Source organism: Protomyctophum parallelum (genome assembly GCF_964188405.1).
Source record: "Protomyctophum parallelum genome assembly, chromosome: 1".
Lineage (NCBI taxonomy): Eukaryota > Metazoa > Chordata > Actinopteri > Myctophiformes > Myctophidae > Protomyctophum > Protomyctophum parallelum.
Window position 1 is genome coordinate 73,575,384 of NC_139697.1, and position 23,731 is coordinate 73,599,114.

The window sequence follows — 23,731 nt, forward strand, 5'->3', positions numbered from 1 at the left end:
AGTCACAACAGGAGGGAATAAAGGCTAAACACAGTTTATCTTTTTTTTGATGACTACAGAAATAGCTGATGTTCCAAGCTCACAGTGTGGTGCACTGGTGCAGTGTCAGGGTGAGCAACAAGTGTATTATTTAAGCATAATGCTTAACCACGTAAACCCTGTAATATACTTAGTTGCCAATGCCCGAGGTCCCCCAGGGCTCTATATTTGATCCACTCCTGTTTTCCCTGTCTACAAGCTCAAAACGCCTTTGTGTTACAACTCTAGGGACGGACAGGGCAGAAGTGCACTGTTGCACTGACATCTACAGGTTGAAGATAACACAAGCTGTTAAGTCAGGACTCTTACACTTGCTGACCTTTCAAACGATTTCACGGTCACAGTCAAGTCGTAATAAAATCAAGACGAGTCACGGCGCGCTCCCGTTATTCATTTGTTACCCAATCGTCAGGTATGAGGAGGTTTGCCTCGATTTTTACCCCGTCATGAGACTCAGATTCTGTTCTGAGGCCGAGCCGGGTCTGAATGAGTACAATGACATAAACATTGTCAACGTAGACTTAAAAATCAATCCAGTGCCGACTATTCATTACAAGTGGCTCTTATTTCGAAGAGGAAGAAGAAATCCAGGGGGTGCTCACTTTGGAATTACGTTAATCTCATGCAGGTTTATCTCACATCCAAAGACTGAAATCTTTGCAAAATCTTTACAAAGTCTTTGAAAAGTCTTTTTATTTTTATTTTTTTAAATCTTTCTGAAAAACTAGTGTATGGAAGGCTTTAGAATTGTACGCACCTCTCCATCGCAATCAGGACAGATGCAGATGGCTCTAACTAGGCCAGTGAATTAACTGCCTGCTAAACATGCAGCAGCTTTGCACACTATCAAATTAATCAATGCCACACATAAACAAACACACACACACACACACATACACACACACACACACACACACACACACACACACACACACACATACACACACACACACACGCACACACGCACACACACACACACACACACACACACACACACACACACACCTGTGTCGTGGCGGTGGTCTGAATCTTCTTGGTGTCCTTCTCCTTGCCGTCGTCGGACCTCTCCGTGTCGGAGGTGGTGCTGGCCGTGTCGGCCTTGGGGCCCGCCTCACCCTCGGCCCCGGACGGAGCCTCTCCCTGGGCCAGGCTCTGGGCCTGCTGGGCCTGCAGGGCGGCCAGGGCCTGGGCCTTCAGCGCCTCTGCCTCGGCCGCGATGTTGCTGATGTCGGCCAGAGGGCTCTGGATCTTGAAAGGGTTCCCGTCCTCCGGGAGCGCCCCGCCGCCTAGGGCTGTTAATAATAATAATAATTAGGCCTACGGCTGTTGTCGCCGTTACAACATTTTAAGTAGACGATTAATCGTCTCACAGATAATTTGCGATTAGCGATTTAACCCATTTTGACCTGGGAACGATTCTGCTTGAAAAAGCAGACATTTTTCTATGTCAGTCGTTCTCAAACACTTTCATGTCACTTTTCACGATTCTTCAAAAATTGCAGACCTACAAGCTCGTAGCGCGCCACTCCGTGGCGCGCTACGAGCTTGTAGGTCTGCTATTTTTTCAATAGCTAAAGCATTACATAATGCAACACCAAAAGGGGTTCCCGCCCAAAAATGGGTTAATTGTGATTTTGGCATAACATACGAATAAGAATTTCATTTCAGACTGCCTTTAAGGCCTCGTAATCCAAAAATTGCACATGGCAGATATGACAAATAACTTAAGAGATTACTGAAATATTGAATAATTTTATATACAAAAATGTAAAAAACAAAAAACAAAAATAAAACATCTTTCAACATGGAAACGATTATGACAACAATAATTACAATTATCTGAAATAATTGCGATTAGACGGTTTAATAACTGCGACACCCCCCCGTACCGGCACCGTGGCTCTGCGTGCTCTGGGTCGTCAGGTGGTCTGATGAGCTGCAGCTGGTCATGTGGGCCAGGAGGCTGAGGTCGTCGCTGGCGCTGATGGAGGGCTGCTGGTCCGGGCTGGGCAGAACCAGTGGCTCTGTGGCCGCCAGCGCTGGGAGGAGCTTCTCATCCACCTTTTGGACATTTACAAATTCCAAACTCTGAGTTAGTTGGAATGAATATCGTAATGGGCCGTGGTTCTCAAACTTTGATATATGCTTTCCAAAATTGATTGATGTATTATTTGGCCACGGACCCCCCCCCCCCCCCCCCCCCCATCTGATGAATATTTGTGTTAAGAAATGCAAACACTATCAACATTTTTCAACATAGAAGCTGATAAAGTTTATGCTATGTTAGCCTGAGCTAACGTGTTAGGTTTCTGGTCTAGAGGGGCGGGTCGCGGCTGAGATTTGCGCACGCCCTGATTGGATCGATCTCATCGATCTGTCCGTCACCCCCGGCCCCTCCTCTCCCCCCTAGTGCAGCGCTACATCACATAATTTAGAGCGACGCCCACCCGGAAGGGTTGACTCCCACTTTTAGACCAGAGCGGCCAATGCGTTCCTCCAGGCTTTCAATTTTTGCACCAACAAAAATGAAAGCCTGGTACCGAGGCTAATGCTATGTTAACTACTTTAGACGAGTCCCCACTGGAAACCCCTCAAGGACCCATGGGGGCCCCCGGACCCCACTTTGAGAACCACTGCTCAAGGAAACAAAAAATATGAAATACTGGACAAGACAAAATAAAATAAAATGTGGCATTACGTAATTCACAATGCATCTCTAGTCTAAAGACCTATAAAAACAGCACCAGTGCTGCCGTTTTGTCACTCATGGAAAGTCAGCGGAGCATCAGCACCAGATACCCAAAGGGACCTGAGCACGTTTTAGCACCCAGTCATTTTGATGCTAACGCTCAAGCTCGATAAGAGGTCACAGTACTGTTGTATTAGATTCTAATGATAATTATTTAGTTGAATAACAGCTCAGAGCTAAAAGGAGGTCAGAGCTTTTTCCCCCCTTTTTTTCGGTCTGTGGGGACACATCAGCCTACTGTAAATGTACTGTAGCACTGCTTTGGAATGCGTGTGTTTGTCAGAGTTAGAGGAGATGCGTAGAGAGACAGGCAGAAAACATTCCACTTTTTTTGACTTGAGAACTACCTCATCAATAAACATAAACAAACCACCAATGCTGGTGTAACTTGTGACTAAGAGAATCACATAGAAATAACTTCGTGGGGTGGAACTGTAACAAGCGAGCATAACGGTGCAGTCACGCCGAACCTTAATTCTGTGTATGAGGGTGGATTCTGCCAATGCTTTTCAACAGGAACAGTTTGTTGCCATTTGCGGATTTCCGCAGAAGATCACTTCGTTCGTTCCCATTGAAAATGATAGGCAGAATTAAGTTTGGTGTGATTGCACCCTAAGTGTGCGGGTGAATACCTACATAGGATTCAAATTCTGAAATTCTGAAACAAAAGTAGCAGATCGACAAGATTCGTGCCACGCTTCAAGCTTGCAGAACTTCTACTTTGGATGCTTTTGTGTGACGCGGTAGTATGATAAAAATAAATCACACCCGTGTGAACTGAGTGGTGCAACTCCCCTTTACCCTCTCCCCCTGCCTCTCTCTCTCTCTCTCTCTCTCTCTCTCTCTGTAATTAGCAGGCAACAGTGCAACCCTATCTCTCTCTCTCTGTTTCTGGCACAACAGCGCCCCTTTTGCCCCTACTGGTACTCCAAACATCGGGACATAGTCACATAGTCACATATAGGACATAGGGACATTGCTGTAACTTGGAGTGGTAGCTCCACTCAAAAACACACACAATAAAAGACCGTCAGTAGATCCATAATAAGTGTGTGCGTACCTTGCTGAAGAGGAAGCCGTTGTTTGTCATGGGCACGCTGTCCTTGTCGTCGGCCAGGGTGATGAGGGGTCCCATGTTGCTGCCGTCGTCCTCCAGGCTGACCCCGGACAGCCCCGACAGGCTGGACACCATGCCCCCCACGCCCCCGACCGACGCCTCGTCTTTGGAGGGTGCCAGGTTCCCGTTGAGGTTCTGCACCACGGCGGCGCAGTAGGCGCTGTCCAGGAGCGAGTCCACCTCCACCAGCGGTCCGTTCTCCATCCCTACGCCTCCTCCTCCTCCTCCTCCAACTCCTCCAACTCCCACCACGGCCACGCTGCCCACCACCAGGCCTTCTGGAGACAGGTCCAGGTCGTCCAGCTTCACCTCGGTGGCCTCCACCTTGGAGGACATTATCCACAACAAAATGCGCCAGATTACAATGTAGCCTTCATTAGTATCATCGGTAAGTAAGTAGGGAAGTTGGCCCAAGTTCTTTGTGCAAAATGGCGAAAAAATAAATAAAAAAATAAATCAAATCAAACCTTCTCTGCCTTGATGTCCACCAGCAGGTCATGGACCTCCACCCTGACCCCGGCGGGCCCGGCGGCGCTCTGCTCCCCGGGCGTGAGGGCCTCTCCTCCGTCGGGCCGCTTCACGGCGCCGTCCGCCAGCAGGTTGCGGGAGGAGTCTCCGGTGGCGCTGCCGACGGCGCCACCGCCCTCGCCGACGTACTCCGCCTCGCTCTCGGGCGTCTGCGTCTGGGAGTTGTCGTCGATCATCTCCAGGTTGCCGTTGACGACGACGGGGGCGCCGGTCGCCGACAGGCCGGAGATGGTGGACACGGAGCCCTTCTTGCCCTTCTTCATGTTCTCCTCCTCCTGCCGCTGGTACTCCTCGTACATCTTGGCCAGGTACTCCTTGTGGGCCTCGTACGTCACCTAGTGGACACCAGGATTAGAGCAAAATGAAAGTGAAGCCTGCGACAGTTCATATACAGTAGGGACATGAGTTGGAATTCAATCTAAGTTTCGAGCTTGTAGACCTGCTACTTTTCATGCTTTTGTGTGACACTGTAGTGTGATCAAGTAGGGACGTTCATTTAGGAAAAAAACACAAAAGGTTTACATGTGGAGATAAGGTTTCCGCCTGACAACAATGATAATCAATTGATTCACCACCACTAGTCTATGACGTCAGTCATTAACTAGATTTGCCAGAGGTGTAAACATGGCAGGATGTTGAGGAAAAAAAGGGTGGTCTCCTAGCAACAGGAGGATGCTTAAAACGTCAATAAGGGATGGGGAGGGGGGCAGCGGTTACCTATACACAACAACAGACGCTACCGAAATGATGGAGGGTAAAGACAGGTAGATATAATTAGCATCAGCTAATCAATAATGTCTTAGCCCAGCACTCCTTCTGTTTCTTGAATGTTACCTGAATGACTATGACAGTACTTTAAAACAGTAGTAATAATGATGATGATAACGTCCCAGATGGTTAGCTCAACCACCCAGGGGCACCCAGGCTGCTGAGCCAGCCTGACGGTGTGCCGCTAGCTTCGACTCCCAATCCCGACGGCCTTTGCCGCGTGTCTTCCCCCCCCCCATCTCTCTCCCCATTTCCTGTCAGACTACTTTCATCCTATCAATAAAGGCAGAAAACCCCCAAAAATATCTTTAAAAAAATAAAATTATGATGATAACAACAACAACAACAATTCCTGAATGAAGGGCAGTTTACAGTATGATTTTATCATGTACAGTCAATTTATTATGTGCCCTAGTAGGTCAAATTTAAAGAGAAGTCTAATCAATATTATGTCAATACCCACTGATCTATAACTCACTGGCTCACTTCCTAGGTTTGAGTTAACCCACTCAGGACGGGAACCCCTTTTGGTATTTTAAGCATTATGTTATATACTTTAGATATTGAAAAGAAAATAGTGAAAATGTGGCGCAAATCTTTTAATATATATTCTTTCAGAGCGAATGTTTTTAACTAAAATCTTTGCTTCTGGGGGGTGCCTGGAACAACATATTTTCACATGGGGGTCGGCGGCCAAATGCAGATAATTCTGTGGGTCCTTGACATGAAATAGTTTCAGCACCACTGACATAGAAACACATTTTGTAGAATCTGCTATCAGTCCTAAATGCGTTAAGCGGCTGTATCAATATTGTCCACAAATCAACACGCTGTTAACGCAGCGCTGTCTCCTAAGGCCACGCACAGTAACAGGTTTCAATCACGGTGGGCCGATCACTTGTCAATAATGAGCCACACTTTCACTAAAGGTCACTTTCCCATAAACCCCGCCGGGAGGTTTGACCGATCAATTTCTACATCCACTGAGTCACCGTTTGGAGGAGGAGGAGGGATCCGGAGACAATCCAGGAAACAGCTCAATTTCACTGATTATGTCATGACGTTGGGAGGCAGCGGTGGACAAAGTACACGGTCAAGTATTCAATGTAGCTACAAATCACGGAATACATTTTCAGAATTTGACAAAGTTTCGGTCCCATGAGTCCGATTCAAAGTACAGCAGTTCTATTTATTTTTTCTTTCTTTCTTTCTTTCTTTTTTTAGATAGATTGAAAGTAGGCTGATAGGAAATTGGGAGAGAGTTGGAGGGTGACACACAGAAAAGCTTGTCGGGATCGGGAGTCGAACTCGCAACATGCTGTCAGGAATGCCAGCCGCCTGGGCAAAAGCACAGTATTTCTATTTAACATGTAGCGCAGTCAGTGGCAGTCATCAGCTTGCAAGACAAAATGTAATGTAATGGAACGGACAATAGGCTATGACTTTTCATTATACGTACTGAATATAGTAGTTTCACAATTCAATTCTTACACCTACAGTATTTCCAGTGCAGGCGTCGCTCTGTTAATAAATGTGTTTCTGTCATCAGCTAGTGTCCTTGAAATGAAAACCTCTGGGAGCACAAAAAAAAGCTGTGTGAAGGAAACCTTGACTTTCCACCGCAAGGCACATGATTCACCTTAATAAATCATTCAGACTATAGCTCCTCTGTACGTGGGAAGAAAAGCAGACAGCGTGCTGGTGAAATAACGTCCCCACCTTCCTTCCTTCCCGCTCCGGCTCTTGTCCCTGATTCAACTCAATGATGCTCTCGACCCCCATTTATCTCTGAATGAGCCAGCCATCCATTTCAAGGTAACTTTACTTAAAGGACTTCTTAATTCACCCATTTTCAACATATCTTCATATGATTGGGCCTAATGCTCATGATGAAATGGTACCAATTATTATTGAGGGCGGGTGCTAGCCTCTCCAATGAATGCGGCTTTTGAATATTACAGTACGTCACATGGCAGCCAAGTTTAGAGATTTTTAATGTTTGTTTAGAGTACTTATGACGTATTAAAATTTGCCAACCAAGTCTATGAACTTTAATATTTGTTTAGGGCACTAAATTACAACACTTTGGCCGATATAAATACACTTCACACAAGTGTAATTCTTCTGCTCTATCTGGAGGGTAGGAGGAGGGTTGTGGAGACTTCAGGAACCTGCCTACCAGTGACATCATCATTAGGCTTTTTCTTTTTCTTCTTTAAACAACTTTTATTTTATTGAAGGAGAAATCCACACCATAACTCAGCTTACAATCCTGTCTTAAGTCAACATACATGTTGGCCTTGAATTGTTTCATAGATGCCCTGTTCTCAGTGTTCTTCATTTTCCCCACACAGCTACAGTAGTGGTCTTCATTCTAATGCAGGTATTTTAGTAGCTTTTTCTTCGCGAATCGTCTATTAATAGTGTCCTGGTACTCACACGTGCACTGTTTGTCACACTCCAGCTCAGAGCTGCCATGTCTCACCCTTTGAGTGTGACAGTCACGCAATTTAACCCTTTACCACGCACCACACCACACATGCCATTTCACACGCATTATAATGATAAATAACTATTTTCTCTGCGGCTCCGCCGCGTAATAACGCACGCTCATGTGTGCGTCCACACAAACGGTAAAATAGACGATCTGCATGCAGCGCTGATATATGCAGGAGGGTAAACAGTGGACCAAATCGTCAGCAGGGTCCCTGACTGTGTGACGCATGGAAATGAGCCATGCAGAGTTTAACATCGCTTCGAAATATTTTTCATGGAAGACAATATAGCCCCCACAAGTTACAACAAGTGAGTAAGTGACCTGTGACTATCTCTCTTCTATACTGGTGTGTGGCGTCTCTTGCGTGATATGAGGAAGTGGAACGGTGCCATAGCCCATGCACATTATAAAGTATTACAAAGTCGTGTGTGTGTGTGTGTGTGTGTGAAGTGAAGTGAAGGGGGAGGGGCCGCATCGCGACTTGTTTCTGTTCATAGAGAGAGAGAGCCCACAGATGTGTTTGAACTAAGAAAATGTAAAAATAAGGATTTTCCCACATTCCAGTTTTCTGACATATTCCCCAATTTCCACTGAGATTATGGGGTGAATGAATGTGGCCAGACCCATCTTCTCTTTCTGTCATAGTGACATTGTCCTGCATCAGATCATGTCCAAATCAGGTTCTCCAATCTCCAGTAGCCTCTTCAGTTTTTTGAAGATTTTTTGAGTGGTGCAACCACTCCCTTACGGAGCTATGTGTGTGGCTGGCTGGGTCTGAGCACTATGTGTGTGGCTTGCTGGCTGGCTGGGTCTGAGCACTATGTGTGTGGCTTGCTGGCTGGCTGGGTCTGAGCACTATGTGTGTGGCGTGCTGGCTGGCTGGGTCTGAGGACTATGTGTGTGGCTGGCTGGCTGGCTGGCTGGGTCTGAGTACTATGTGTGTGGCTTGCTGGCTGGCTGGCTGGGTCTGAGGAGCATAGATAGATAGATAGATATCTTTTTCATTTCTACTTTAAGCATGAGGAGGCTGTCAGTGCAGGGAGAGCAGCTGGCATGGAGGTGAAGACATCAGTGTTAAGGTTAAATATATTGAATAATTGCACACAACTGTGCTGTAATCCACGCTACCATCGGATAGCCTTTTAAATCCTATTTCCAATCCACGGGGACAAGCAAAGTGATCTCAGCGGCTTCCCCCAGTCTGGTGAACTGTCTGCAGTGTCTGGTGGTGTTATTGTCTGAAGAGGACACGGACACTTGGTGCGCAGGTCCGTCTGAAAACTGTCCAGTGACAACGTTCCGCGGTGAAAAAAATAGTGCGATTAAAATGCGTTAATTTTTTTAACGCATTAATTTTTCTGTAGTTAATTAATCGTAATTAATCGCAATTAGTCCCGGCCCTACTATTAATAGATATAAGTTTGGAGCTACTAGCTCCATTATAACTGCATTTTACTGTGGGAGGGGTGGGGGAAATGGAGAACAGGGGGCATCTATGAAACAATTCAAGGCCAACATGTATGTTGGGACAGGATTAGAGGCTGATTCAGCTGATGCATGTGTTCTGGTGTGGATTTGTCCATTAATTAACATGAGTCAAAGTCAAAAGTCAAAGTCTGTTGGAGCGGTGAGCTGCAGCCGTGCCGTGCTCAGGAATTATTTGTAGTTGAATGTGCTTCATAAAATAAGGTTGGATTGGATCTGTCCCCCCAATGCAACCCTCGAGAACAATGGCTTCCATTATAACACGCTATACTGTAACTGTTCAGGAATAGAGAGCAAGCCTGCAGCTTCTTTGAGCTTGGATTCCCCATGAATAATGTCACTGGTATAGGTTTCTGAACAGTCCACAGCCCTTCTCTGAGACTCGGAGTGAGTAGACAAAAATGGCACCATATAATGAGCATTAGTGAGGAGAGGACCAATTATGTGAAGTTAGGATGAAAATGGATGAAGTCGTCCTTTAAAGCTGCGATCCGGGACTTATTTTAATGAATATAAATCATATTATAGCCTACTGTTTAGAGTGATAAACGGTTCTTGGTTTACCTAATGATCCTAGATTACTATCTCTATGCATTCTATGCATTACCTCTTGTTTTGCTGATGCCTAAATAGTACATTGTGACGCAATTTTATTCTAAACTGGTGTAATGGTGTCGTTTTTGTTCTCACTTAGTCACTTGGCGCGCGTACACTGTGTAGTGCAGTGGTTCTCAAACAAATTGACACTTATTCGGACCCCCATTTGAAAAGATATGCCAGGGACCCCCATAAGAAAAGATTTTTTATGGCTCTTGCAGTGATTCTCAACCATTTTAATTTCAAGGACCCCCAGTTTGACATGCATACGGGCCCCCATTTAATGGTATTTATTTATCTCTGGAACCCCAATTTATATTGTAAAATTAATGTTAATTTAACTCCCCTGGAACTCTCTCGAGGACCACTTTAACAACCGATGGTGCAGTGCAGTGGTTGTCAACCAGTGGTCCGGGGACCACCAGTGGTCCTTGAGGGGGTTCCAGGTGGTCCGCAGCTAAATGATGGATAGTTGGTAATCAAATGGACCCTTATAGATTTTTAACTCTTGACAGTATGAAATACATACATTTTACGCTCTCAAGAGTTAGATTATTGTTAAACATCTGCATTACAAGAAGTCTACACAATAATTGTTATTCTGATCAACATTTACGTGTTGTCTCTCCTATGGTATACCAACATCAATGCAGCATGGAATTTGGGGAAAAACTATACAACGATAATAAAATATCCCTTAGTTTGGGGTCTGAGAGGCTAAATGTCATCAAATGGTACAGTCTGTGGCTCCCATGCCGAATAAATAATGGGCCTTGAATCCCTTGATGCGAAAAGGGTTGAAAACAGCTGGTGTAGTGTGTAGTGTGTGTAGTGTGTAGTGTGTAGTGTGTAGTGTGCTCGCTCACCTTGGAGTGAGCGATGGAGAGGGTGTCCACCCACACCCTCCAGCCGCCCCACTCGTACTTGATGGCGTGGTAGAGCAGGATCCTGAAGATGTTGTACACCATCTCCGTGATCTTCTGCTCCTCGGGGTTCTTTGGGTTGATGTAACCCAGAGAGAACATCCAGTCCTGCCACACGGAGCACTGCAGCAAGCACCTGCATGGCCGCCACAAAGAACACGACAACACTCTGGGGATTATTGCACAGCAAAATGTACGTTACTGCCCATGTAAAACAGAGCTGCGACCTTTAAACACATCTTAAATCTGATTTTTGTATACTATATAAATAGTCTTGAGGAAAAATTATTGCTATATTTGTCTCAAAGTGACTGCAAAAGAAATGCTGCTATATGTTTCAAAAATGCTTTATACGTTGTATAACAAGTATATAACGATGCCATGTGACATAGCTCTGTGTAAAAAATGATGTACCCCCTGGCTCCAACTATACTTTCCCCATTTTCAACAGTTTTTATTTGACACTTGCTTTGGCAATGTAAACGTATGTTTTCTCATGCCAATAAAGCTCCTTTGAATTGAATATTGGTACAGCCTGGCTTTGGCCACACACATAACGTGGATTCACTTACGCCTCCTCTCCGGTATAGGAAGCATGAGCGAATCCACGTTATCAGTCTGGCCAAAGCCAGGCTAGATTATTGGCACTGCTGCATATGCGTGGCTGCGTGCGTGGCTGCGTGTGTGCGTGCGTGCGTGCGTGCGGTCTTACCGTCGGTTCTCCCGGCTGTTGCTGAACAGTTTGATCATGTCGGAGAGGAACAGTCTCCTCACCTCCATGAGCTCAGCGCTGGGGGACGAGTTCTTCAGCAACGTGGCCACTACCTTCAATATCACTGAGAGAGAGACACAGAGAGACAGAGAGAGATAGAGAGAGAGAGAGAGAGGGGGGGGGGGGTCAGAGAGAGAGGAACGGGAGGAAATGAGGCAGAAAGAGAAGTGAGTGTGGGATGCAAAATAGAGGGAGACAGAAAGAAAGAAAGACAGATAGAGCAAATTCACAAAGTTCTTGCTTTCTCTTTATTCATAAAAAAAAAAAAAAAAGTAAAACAAATGTAAGCCAATTATAGTTGTTACTTTCAGCCGGAGTCCAAAACAAGCTTTAATGATATTTAAGTTCCCCCATTATTGTACACCATGTGAAAACAAGATGAAGATTTTTTACCGGTCGTGTGTTTGTGTGCGTGTGCGTGCGTGTGTGTGCACACGCGTGCATATTTTTTTATTAACTTGAGAACAAATGGTCAGATTTTCATGAAACTTGGTGGGAATGATCAGTAGGCTGTCCCGAACAGATTAAGAGCACAATTGATGTGTGTGTAGGTGTATGGGCAGCTTTAGTTCACTTACTGGGGTTCTGTATCTTCACGGTGGAGTCGGGTTCAGGGTGGGGTTTGTGGACCACCTGGGTACACACCTGTTCCGTCAGAATCTACAGGGAGAGACGAGGGACATTACACTGAGCTAACGACACAGATGTTTCAATGCACTCTATAACAGCATGTCGAAGATGACTCCATATTGATTTGCATGCGACACATACAGTAAGACTCACATAAGTAAGCATTGCCCAGGCCCTAGCTATCTCCTGTTTCTGTAGCGCCAGGTGTCATGATGTACGAGTGCATGCACCCCCTGGACATGACGCTAGAACGCCACAAGGACATACCTCCCAATCCAACCCTTGATGCTGAATGCCAAGCAGGAAGGCATTGGAGTCACATTATTTATAATCTTTTGTATGACTCGGGCCGGGGAATCAAACATGGACATACATACAGTATCCACTCTCAGCACGGACACTCCACACCACAAGGCCACTGAGCTTACATACACAGTCCATTTCAAATTGTTAATTTAACTCGGAGAGAGTACAAATGTAACCAAAATAGGGTACAGACCCAAAACAGTAGATATGGTTAATATAAATATTTTAATGTAATGTTATTTACACCATATCATTGAAAACACAAACACAAGAGACATACATTTTAGCACATGTCAACAACAACCAGGCAATTCAAAGTAACACTATATCGTAGGCAACCGGAATCTTTACTGTAGTTTATCAACACAATTACCGCTCTGTCAGGAGAGGGAGACAACGGATATACAGTAAAACAAATTACAGTACAAACAGAGCTTACTTGAGTTGCAGTGTGTCACAGCTTGTGTGTGTGTGTGTGTGTGTGTGTGTGTGTGTGTGTGTGTGTGTGTGTGTGTGTGTGAGTGTGTGTGTGTGAGTGTGTGTGCGTGTGTGTGTGTGTGTGTACCTACCTCATACAGTGTGTTGTATGTGGTGACAGACACTGTGTTCGTGTGCATCATAAGTCTCTCTCCCAGCAGCGTGAACAGACTGTGTGTGTGCATGATCTCCACCTTCCTTCTGCAAGGACAACACACACACACACGCACACACACACACACACACACACACACATACACACACACACACACACACACACACACACACACACACACACACACACACACACACACACACACACACAAACACACACACACGTTAAGTATGTCTGTAGGTTCTATAAAGATTTATATCTGACAAAAGCAACAGTTTTGGACATACAAGGTTTCCACCCGACAGTGACGATAACGTTATAATGATATCTGAGGAATGAGATACAGGTTTATATAGTTACACCAGACGTTTTGTTACTTTATAGTTTTAAAAACAATAATAACATGCTAGCATTATACTGAGCAGATGATGTTCATTATCTTTATCTTGCAACGCAATCTACTTTTCAAGACATTTCAATTAATTTCACACTTCAATAGTCATTATGTTTTCAGCTAAATGGCAACAAGGGCGTTTTGTGGATGATAGGACCATTGTCACGCACGCACGCATGCACGCACGCATGCAGGCATGCACGTACGCACACACGCACGTACGCACGCACACACACACGCGCACGTTTGTATTTCTATACAATATTTGTATGCAATTTTATAAATACCATTTTGAACTTAAATTTAACAAATATTAACCATAACCAAAAATATCTCTCGCATTGCAGTGAGATGAATTGTGAGCTTGTAGATCGGCTACTTTTGGTGTGATAATGGTTCCGAACTAAGCATAAATCAGGCATAACTCCAACCCCTATATCTACCACATTTCCTAATGCTAAGTCTAACTCTAAAACTAAAACAACCATTTTTTCTAGTGAGTGGCAGGAGCGAAGTTCTAATATAGTTGAGTGGGGATATTATGCCCTCACAAGTATAATAGAAGTGCACATGTGCATGCACGCACGCACGTACAAGCATGCACTCACAAAAAACAAGCCAATGTGTGGCCACTGTGAGATGTTTATCTCAGTGATAGTTTTATTACACGATCCTCTGGCAGTGTTTAAATTGGCTCGGCTGAACATCTGATATTGATGTTTGGATGATATTTATGGCTATATATCTACTATACTGCACAAACAGGAAGGATGCTTTACATGCAACACAGCGCCTATAAGATGCAACAATGCATTTTAGTCTCCAAACTAAGCACCCCACGCACCAAATTAAGCTACATCATTACGGTGATACAGTTCACCATGATATGGATACTCATTACACAACAATGGTCTTTATTGTCCCCTCAGGAAGTCTGTTCCAACAGAAAACCACATAACCATTTAGCACAGAACAACACAACATCAAGACAATACATGCAGTCCCGTAGTGTACACATACAGTAACCCTCATACTTGCTATATTGCTATGTCATAAATAATTTTGCTTGGGACCCCCTGAGTGTCCCCCCAAGGACCCCACTTTTTTTTTACTTTATCATTTTTATCCCACGATTTTGTAACCCATTTTTCACCCCTGTGTCAATTATCTAATGTGATCCTGGGCTCTACACACCCTCCGCCAACCTGGGGAGAGCAACGGACTTGAACTCATGCTTCCTTCATGCCTGAGTGTCCAAGTTGCTCCTTTACACCTGACAGAGGGGAGTTTCCCTGGTTGGACGTAGCGCGTGGAAGGAACACGTTATTCCAACCAGTTCCTTTCCCCTCCATCATGCGCCCAGCTGGCCAGGGGGAGGCAATTTAGAGACCAGGATTACTGCATGTTTTTTGTGAGGGTACCGACCCTAGGGGTCACGGGGAGAACATGCAAACTCCACACAGAAAGGCCCTTTCGCCAACCCCCGCCTTCGGGTATGGGCACTGATGACGCGGAGGAGGAAACACGCCGCCAGCACCCACAGCGTCCCGAGCGGGAATCGAACCCAGGACCTTCTGCGACAGCACTACCAACTGTGCCACCGTGCCCTGAGGACCCCACTTTGAGAACCACTGGCCCAGCCAGGTACAAGCAGGAGAGCGCATGGTGCTCAGGACAGGTGCAGGGTCATGCGGCGCTGCCGTTAGCTTGCAGCTGCAAGAAGGGTCATGGTGTCACATGGGACATATATGAATCACCCAGCATGCATCGCTGCTGCTGCTCCTGTAAGTGTGACCATGGTTCCACCTCCCAGCTGGGAGCGCAGTCTGTCAAAATGATTATTCTGCCTAGACAGGATCACATTACCTCCGCGCAGGGCACACGTGCAAGTCGTGCGCACGCGCACATGCGCACGGCCACGCGCACACAGAAACACACACGTGCACGCATGCACGGACACACACACCTCTATAAGCATAAAACTCAGCAGTCAGTGGAACAGTGCGTTCTAGCTGCTCCAGGACTGCACTGCTGTTTTTCACTTTTTACTGCAGTGCATTCTCTCTCTCTCTCTCTCTCTCTCCCCCCCTCTCTCTCTCTCCCCCCCTCTCTCTCTCCCTCCCCCCCCTCTCTCTCTCCTCTCTCTCTCCTCTCTCCCCCCCTCTCTCTCTCCTCTCTCTCCCTCCCCCTCTCTCTCTCCCTCCCCCCTCTCTCTCTCCTCTCTCTCCCTCCCCCTCTCTCTCTCCCTCCCCCCCCTCTCTCTCCTCTCTCTCTCCTCTCTCCCTCCCCCTCTCTCTCTCCTCTCCCTCCCCCCCCTCTCTCTCCTCTCTCTCCCTCCCCCTCTCTCTCTCTCTCCTCTCTCCCCCCTCTCTCTCTCTCCTCTCTCTCCCCCCCCCTCTCTCTCCTCTCTCCCCCCTCTCTCTCTCCTCTCTCCCTCCCCCTCTCTCTCTCCTCTCCCCCCCTCTCTCTCTCTCTCTCCCTCCCCCCTCTCTCTCTCTCCTCTCTCCCCCCCTCTCTCTCTCCTCTCTCTCCCCCCCCTCTCTCTCTCTCTCTGACCTGACCTGAATGATAGGACTTTCCAGCAGCACATTGTCCCAATGGGTCTTCCATAGCTGATATACCGTGCACGCGAGCGCACACACACACACACACACACACACACACACACACACACACACACACACACACACACACACACACACACACACACACACACACACACACACACACACAGTCCTGAACTAGAGCCCTGGGGAACCCCAGTACTTCTAAATTGTTTCTTTATTTTCTTTAAAAATATATATTTATTTTATATCCATCCAGGGATTAAGATAGATCTGGGACACCACGTTGCGTGTAATTAACGACATTAAACCTGGCATATCTATTAGATGTTGTAGGTCTGTTCTTTTTGGAAGTGAAGCAAAGTGAAAAATAGTTTATTGTTTTCTCAATTGCAAAACATACGATTTACAACCTCACAACACATTAGGATAATCGTGTAGGTGTGATATTCTTGGTATACATCATCATACAACGAAGTATACCGTGCTTAAGTGGTCATTTTAAAACCTAGCAGTAGTCTATGTTCTCAGGACATAAGATCCTCTCTGGGAATAAAATGTAGTGCAAAATAAGGTCAATATTCATTAGTCGAAGCGAAAATAAGAATCATGCCATATCAAGCAATTAAGAAGTGCACAGTCTATCTACTGTATCTTGATATCAATAGCTATACAGATTGCATAGTGAAGCTATTTATTGTCTATTTCAGGGGGTCTCAACGTTTTTGGCTAGGGACCCCCGGTCTCACGCCCCCCCCCCCCTCCTCCCGACCACCATTTCAAACTTCAATATTTCATGACTGCAAAAATAACCTTAATAATAGAGAAAATATATCATAAATGAATACTGAAACCAGATATACAGTAATCATTAAAGGTATATTCAGTGATTTCACTCAAAAAACCTTAGGTTTCGTTTTTGGCTGTGGGACCCAGCCTTTCGTCCAATCAGGATAGAGAGTCAAAAACGAAACCTAAGGTTTTTTGACCCCCAGGGGTTAACTGGGGACAGGGAGGAACTCCTTATATGGCCAGCACACTCTATAGTAGGGAGGATTATCACAACAAAACAAAAAAATAAGTGATATTTGAATTAAGTGAAATCACTGAATATACCTTTAAGGAAAGTTTATGCATGCACATATGTGTACTATGTGCATGTGTACCATTTTCCAGCCATTCAGTTGCAAAAAAAAAATATATATATATATATATATATATATTATTATTATTTATTCTTTAAATAATTTGGCCACCCCCCAAAATAATTTGGCGACCCCCTGATGGGTCGCGACCCACGGGTTGAGAACCCCTGGTCTATTTCAAACTCCATCTCTGTAAGCACTAATTATACCAGCGACAGCTGCAATTTGCTAATCATTTGCTGAGATGAAAGGCTTACTTACTTGTGTCCGAGATGTTTGAGGAAGTAGCCAAGGACTTTGAGCGCTTGGACACGGATGCTCTCACTCTTGGAGGCCAGCAGTTTGCAGATCACCCTACAGCCATGACAAATACATACAGAAAACATTAGAATGGGACGTGTGTGTGTGTGTGTGTCTATCGAGGATGGTGTGTTGACATTACTGACCTTATCCCATTTCTCTGGTCAAACGCGGGGATCATGGAAGCCGGGTGTTCAGACATGAGAGCCACCAACAACTGCAGCACATCGTGAATGTTCTCATCCTGCAGGTGTACGTAGACATGGAAGAATGGGTGAGTAAGGGGGGTGTGGTGGGGGTGGGTGGAGAGAGGGGTAGGAAGGCAACAATAACAAGATGATGCTGGCAGAGCTGGAATAGAAGTGCCAGAAGAGAAACGTCTGTGGTTGGTTAGTTGGTTGGTTGGTCAGTTAGCGTGTTCCATACCTAATGCATGGTCAGTTAGCGTGTTCCATACCTCATGCATGGTCAGTTAGCGTGTTCCATACCTAATGCATGGTCAGTTAGCGTGTTCCATACCTAATGCATGGTCAGTTAGCGTGTTCCATACCTAATGCATGGTCAGTTAGCGTGTTCCATACCTAATGCATGGTCAGTTAGCGTGTTCCATACCTAATGCATGGTCAGTTAGCGTGTTCCATACCTAATGCATGGTCAGTTAGCGTGTTCCATACCTAATGCATGGTCAGTTAGCGTGTTCCATACCTAATGCATGGTCAGTTAGCGTGTTCCATACCTAATGCATGGTCAGTTAGCGTGTTCCATACCTAATGCATGGTCAGTTAGCGTGTTTCATACCTAATGCATGGTCAGTTAGCGTGTTCCATACCTAATGCATGGTCAGTTAGCGTGTTCCATACCTCATGCAGTCAGTAGGTAATGTTATCATGTTTTGTACCTCATGAGTCAGTCAGTCAGTAGGTAATGTTATCATGTTTCGTACCTCATGCATAGTCAGTAGGTAATGTTATCATGTTTCGTACCTCATGCATAGTCAGTAGGTAATGTTATCATGTTTTGTACCTCATGAGTCAGTCAGTCAGTAGGTAATGTTATCATGTTTTGTACCTCATGAGTCAGTCAGTCAGTAGGTAATGTTATCATGTTTCGTACCTCATGCATAGTCAGTAGGTAATGTTATCATGTTTCGTACCTCATGCATAGTCAGTAGGTAATGTTATCATGTTTTGTACCTCATGAGTCAGTCAGTCAGTAGGTAATGTTATCATGTTTTGTACCTCATGCATAGTCAGTAGGTAATGTTATCATGTTTTGTACCTCATGCATAGTCAGTAGGTAATGTTATCATGTTTCGTACCTCATGCATAGTCAGTAGGTAATGTTATCATGTTTCGTACCTCATGCATAGTCAGTAGGTAATGTTATCATGTTTTGTACCTCATGCATAGTCAGTAGGTAATGTTATCATGTTTCGTACCTCATGCATAGTCAGTAGGTAGTTGAGGATGCTCTGCAGTTCGTCTTCCTTCACACCGCGGTCCTGTACAACAACACAGCAGAAAGAAGGCACATCTCATCAGAGAACAGTGTTTCTTATTATTATCTCATTAACCTGCGACAACTTCATTAAATCTCTAACTGGCCTCGTGCATTTTAACAAGAGATCACACCTCCTATATACTGTACATACACAAAAGGGTGAGAACACACACACACACACACACACACACACACACACACACACACACACACACACGTGCACACACACACACACACACACACGCACATGCGCACACGCACAAAGCTTGTGTGCTGCTGATCCATAATGCAAATCTCCATACGCAACGTTTCGCATTAAGCTAGCATTCCCAGGAGATGTGGAGACAGACGACACAACCACACAGTCAGGGAGGAGGGGGTGCGTGCCAGCGGTGGAGGGAGGGGTGGGTGGGTTCATATAATTGAGATATTGTGTATGTACAGTAGACAACAAAGAGAAGAGGACGGTATACCTTTAAGATGAGCTGCTTTAGGAAGAGTAACATGAAGGCTCTGAGAGAGATGATCTCCTTTTGGGACGGCCGGGGTCCATCTGCACACGCGCACGCACGCGCACGCACACGCACACACACACACACACACACACACACACACACACACACACACACACACACACACACACACACACACACACACACAACAGTTGAATATACAATTTAGGCATTCAGCAGACGCTCTTATTCCAGAATGATTTACAGTAGGCCTAAGTAAGGTAAAAACAAGGCATTACATGAGATGTATAGAAATAGTAATCTAGGGATCATAGGTAAACCTAGTCATCAGCCTAAACACTGTATCATTTCATGAAAATATACTCATAATTAGTGTGGGCTCCAGTAGCTCTCTACTCAAGGATGATATATTGACCCACGTGACATCACAGCCCCCCCTCTCTCTGTCTTCTTATTGGTTGACCCACATGACATCACAGCCCCCCCTATCTCTGTCTTCCTATTGGTTGACCCACATGACATACAGCTGCAGAGGGCAAATGGCCTCGGGAATAATTACGGTAACAATAGTGGACTCGCTTCTCTCAAGCCCACAATAATATGTACACTATAGGATGCCAGGTCAGCACATGAGCCTGGCATCTGTCTACACAACATGCTATCTAAATTACACTTTAACCTTTGCACAATGAGCCTGCAAGGTCGTCGCGGCTAGAGCACGTGCTAGGGCAAGTGCTACGGGCTAATGTGGAGTCTGAAGAGGTGAGTCTTCAGACTACACACACAGTCACACAGGATTGTATTACTATAATTGTGAGGACATCAACGTTTTAGGACAATGATTTCATGAATGCAATGAAATAAATTGCCCTAATCCGGCCTAAAGTGTGCGACAATTAGTACAAATAAGTACATTCATAACTCCAAACTTAACCGCTAAACCTAACATCTAAATACCTATACACTCCTAACCCCAACCTGAATCTGTTCCTTGTGAGGACCTCCTATAGACTTGTGGGGACAGGGACACATGGCCCTCAGAATTATATTAGTAACACACGCACGCACACGCACACGCACACACACACACACACACACACACACACACACACACACACACACACACACACACACGTCAAACATTATGTCAACATCGCACTGATAAAAGTCCACGTTAATAAAACAAAAATAACAGCAATGAATGTTCCAACAATCTGTGCAGCAGCGAGCCAACTCTGTTTACTGACAGAACACGCATCATCTGCCAAAGTGTACAGAAAATGCTTACTGGACACAAAGCATCTGACACACACACCCACACACACACACTGTATGCTTGTAGTACTGTCCTCATGGACCTCACGACTGAAAGAAATTGTAAGGCGAGTCCTATTATGCTGATGATGATTTGTGTGAAAGGAGCCCTCCACATTAGTGCTGTTTCCTAAATACAATATGTAAACACATTAAAACACAATATGTAAAATGATGATGTCTTAGTCGTATAGTTTTTTAACATTTTGCTTTTATGAAATATCTGAGACCATTAGGGTTTTATGGAAAATGCTTCTCAAAATATTACTAGTTTGACCACTTAAAATGCTCTAATCATAAAAAATAAAAAACAGAGAGCTGCAAAGAAGAGCTACAAGCTCTCAATGCCTCTGTTTTTCACTGTGCAACATGAGATAGTTGCCATTAGATGTTGGCTTCTATGGAATCCAAATGACTGAAATCAGTCGTGGTGGCGTAATCCATACTGTAATACCGTAATGTAATGTAATGGCGAAATCCGTAATCCATACTGTACTTGGTAGGATGGTGATTTTTGTCTCCACCAGGCCGAAGGCATGGGGGGAGAGTATGTTTTGCACTCCGTCCGTCCGTGTGTCCGTGTGTCCGTGTGTCCGTCCGTCCGTCCGTCCGTCCGTCCGTCCGTCCGTCCGTCCGTGAGCAGCTAATCTCGGCCACCGTTAACCCGGTCGATGCCAAATTTTGCACACACACTCCCTGGATGCCAACGATGAACCTCTGCCCCAAACTTTCCACAACGGCCTGTTATAGCGCCACCAGGAGGCCGCTTTGTGCAAAACAAGTTTTTGCACAGTACACCTACAGATTTTGTCCAAACATCACGCAAATTGCTACACAGTCTCTCTAGAGCCATTCAACCAAACCGGTCTTTCACATTTCTCAGACTCCATCCTGATTGGTTAACATTGGCTTCCAAAGTTCACAGGAGTGCTCAGTTTCAAACAAAATGCTGCAAATCATGAACACATCGCGTGATTTCCGTGAAATTGTGCACCCACATTCCCACTAGGCCGAGGACGAAATGCCACATGAACAATTTCAACTCAGCCTCAAGGTGGCGCTATAACTGGCCGAAAAGTGTTTTTACCTCTAACTGCACGGATCTGTGGATAACTTTCTATGCCAACTCCCTAGAGGCCAAGGAAAAACCTTTGCCTAGAATTTTTCACATCTGCTCTTTATAGCGCCACCAGGAGGCCGACATATGTAAAACACATTTTCTATTATTACTCCTTCAGATTTTATCCAAATTTCACGCAAATCGGTACACATGATCTCCATAGTCATGTGATCAAGACAGGTTTGTTTGATTTCTCATATTCCATCCTGATTGGCCACAATTGGCTCCTACAGTTTTCAGGAGTAGCCCGCTTTGCTGCAAATCATGAACACATCGCGTGATTTCCGTGAAATTGTGCACCCACATTCCCACTAGGCCCAGGACAAAATGCCACATGAACAATTTCAACTCAGCCTCAAGGTGGCGCTATAACTGCCCGAAAAGTGTTTTTACCTCTAACTGCACGGATCTGTGGATAACCTGGTGGAGACCTGTGCCCAGAAGGGCACTTTTTCTAGTTATCAATGTTGTTTTTAGATCTGTGAAGCTGGAAATAGCTGATCTACAATTTTAGCTTACAAACGCTGTACTGTGAGTGACACACTTTGAGCTTGCAGATCAGCTATTTTTGGGGCACGACACCAGCGCATAACTGAATATAAATCGTTGCATATACTGCAACTCTAACTCCAACCCCTATAAACCTAAAACCTCCCAATGCCTAATCCTAACCCCAATCTGAATGTTTTCCTAATTGCAACTCCTTTAAAAGTCCTTTAAAACCATAAAAAAACTATTACTCAAATGCTATTCCCCGGGAACATTTGGTCCAGCATGCACGCACACGCGCACACACGCACACACACACACACACACACACACACACACACACACACACACACACTCACTAAACCACAAAAGGACGTCTTGAAGGTCAACACCAGTGTGTTCCTCCCATTAAAAGTGTTCTTCCAATTCCTTCTGTTTCCATAAACCACGGTCAGTATATCACCATATCTGCTAGCGTTTTTTTTTTCTTTTTTTGGCGGACACTCGTGACAGCTAAAACATTTTTTAAGAGGTGTTGTTAAATGGTGGTGGTGTACGTGATGAGACAGTTCATGACAGAAAGGGATGCACGCCGGTGCCATATAGTGTTTGAAGCACCGACAATCGCTTGACAGCGAAGATGTTAGGATATTGTTTGACTTTAACATATATTATAGAACAATGGGGGAGCTCGGTGGTGCAGTAGCTGCTCACCAACAGCAGGGCCTGGGGGTTCGAATCCATCGCAGTTCGTCCGGTTTGTCTAGTGTCTATACAAAAAACCATTCTTATTGTTTATTATTTTACTGTTTAGACCCCTCTAAGGTTTGTTGTGTTTATTTCAGATATTTAAAGGAGCATTCAGTGATTTGGAAAACCCCCCGGTCCGCCCGGTAACAAGTTGTGCACTGTCTTGCACACACTACAGTGGGGGGGGACACGACAGGCCAACAGCACACACACCAAGGCCCGCCCCCGCTTGATCATGATTGGCGGAAGGCCCCTCTCTATCCTGATTGGATGAAGGCTGGGCCACCTAGCCAAAAACGTTTTTTTGACCCCCAGGGGTTAACTGGGGACAGGGAGGAACTCCTTATATGGTCAGCACAATCTATATTGTACTCTATAGTACAACAAAACAAAACAAAAAAGTGATATTTGAGTTAGGTGAAATCACTGAATATACCTTTAACCACTTAAACACTCAATAATTGGCAAACTTGACCTTTGGCTCTGTACTTGGTCTGCTCTTTTCCTCTCTACACCAAACCTCTTTGCCGAAAATAGCCAATCTACCTCTTGAACCCTAGGGACGCTAGGGTTCAACTGGTTAGTATTCTATCACAGAAAGATTTGGCGACCCCAATGTAGTAAAAAAAATAAAAGCTGATCTAGATCTGATATTTTCACTAGTTTCATGGTGATAACC

The 23,731-nt window shown here is 45.1% G+C and overlaps 1 protein-coding gene across 1 annotated transcript in view; it reads right to left on the reverse strand.

Annotated features, from left to right (window-relative positions):
- LOC310860265 (neurobeachin-like) overlaps positions 1-23,731 on the reverse strand; it is a gene marked incomplete at its 5' end in the record, with an annotated part of 223,075 nt that overhangs the window by 61,635 nt on the left and 137,709 nt on the right. Inside the window, 12 exon segments of the mRNA XM_083767079.1 lie at positions 1,045-1,325; positions 1,935-2,100; positions 3,849-4,229; positions 4,373-4,768; positions 10,647-10,839; positions 11,416-11,539; positions 12,054-12,135; positions 12,981-13,089; positions 17,368-17,460; positions 17,553-17,650; positions 18,845-18,907; positions 19,380-19,459. Coding sequence (XP_083623205.1) covers positions 1,045-1,325; positions 1,935-2,100; positions 3,849-4,229; positions 4,373-4,768; positions 10,647-10,839; positions 11,416-11,539; positions 12,054-12,135; positions 12,981-13,089; positions 17,368-17,460; positions 17,553-17,650; positions 18,845-18,907; positions 19,380-19,459 — 2,066 coding nt within the window.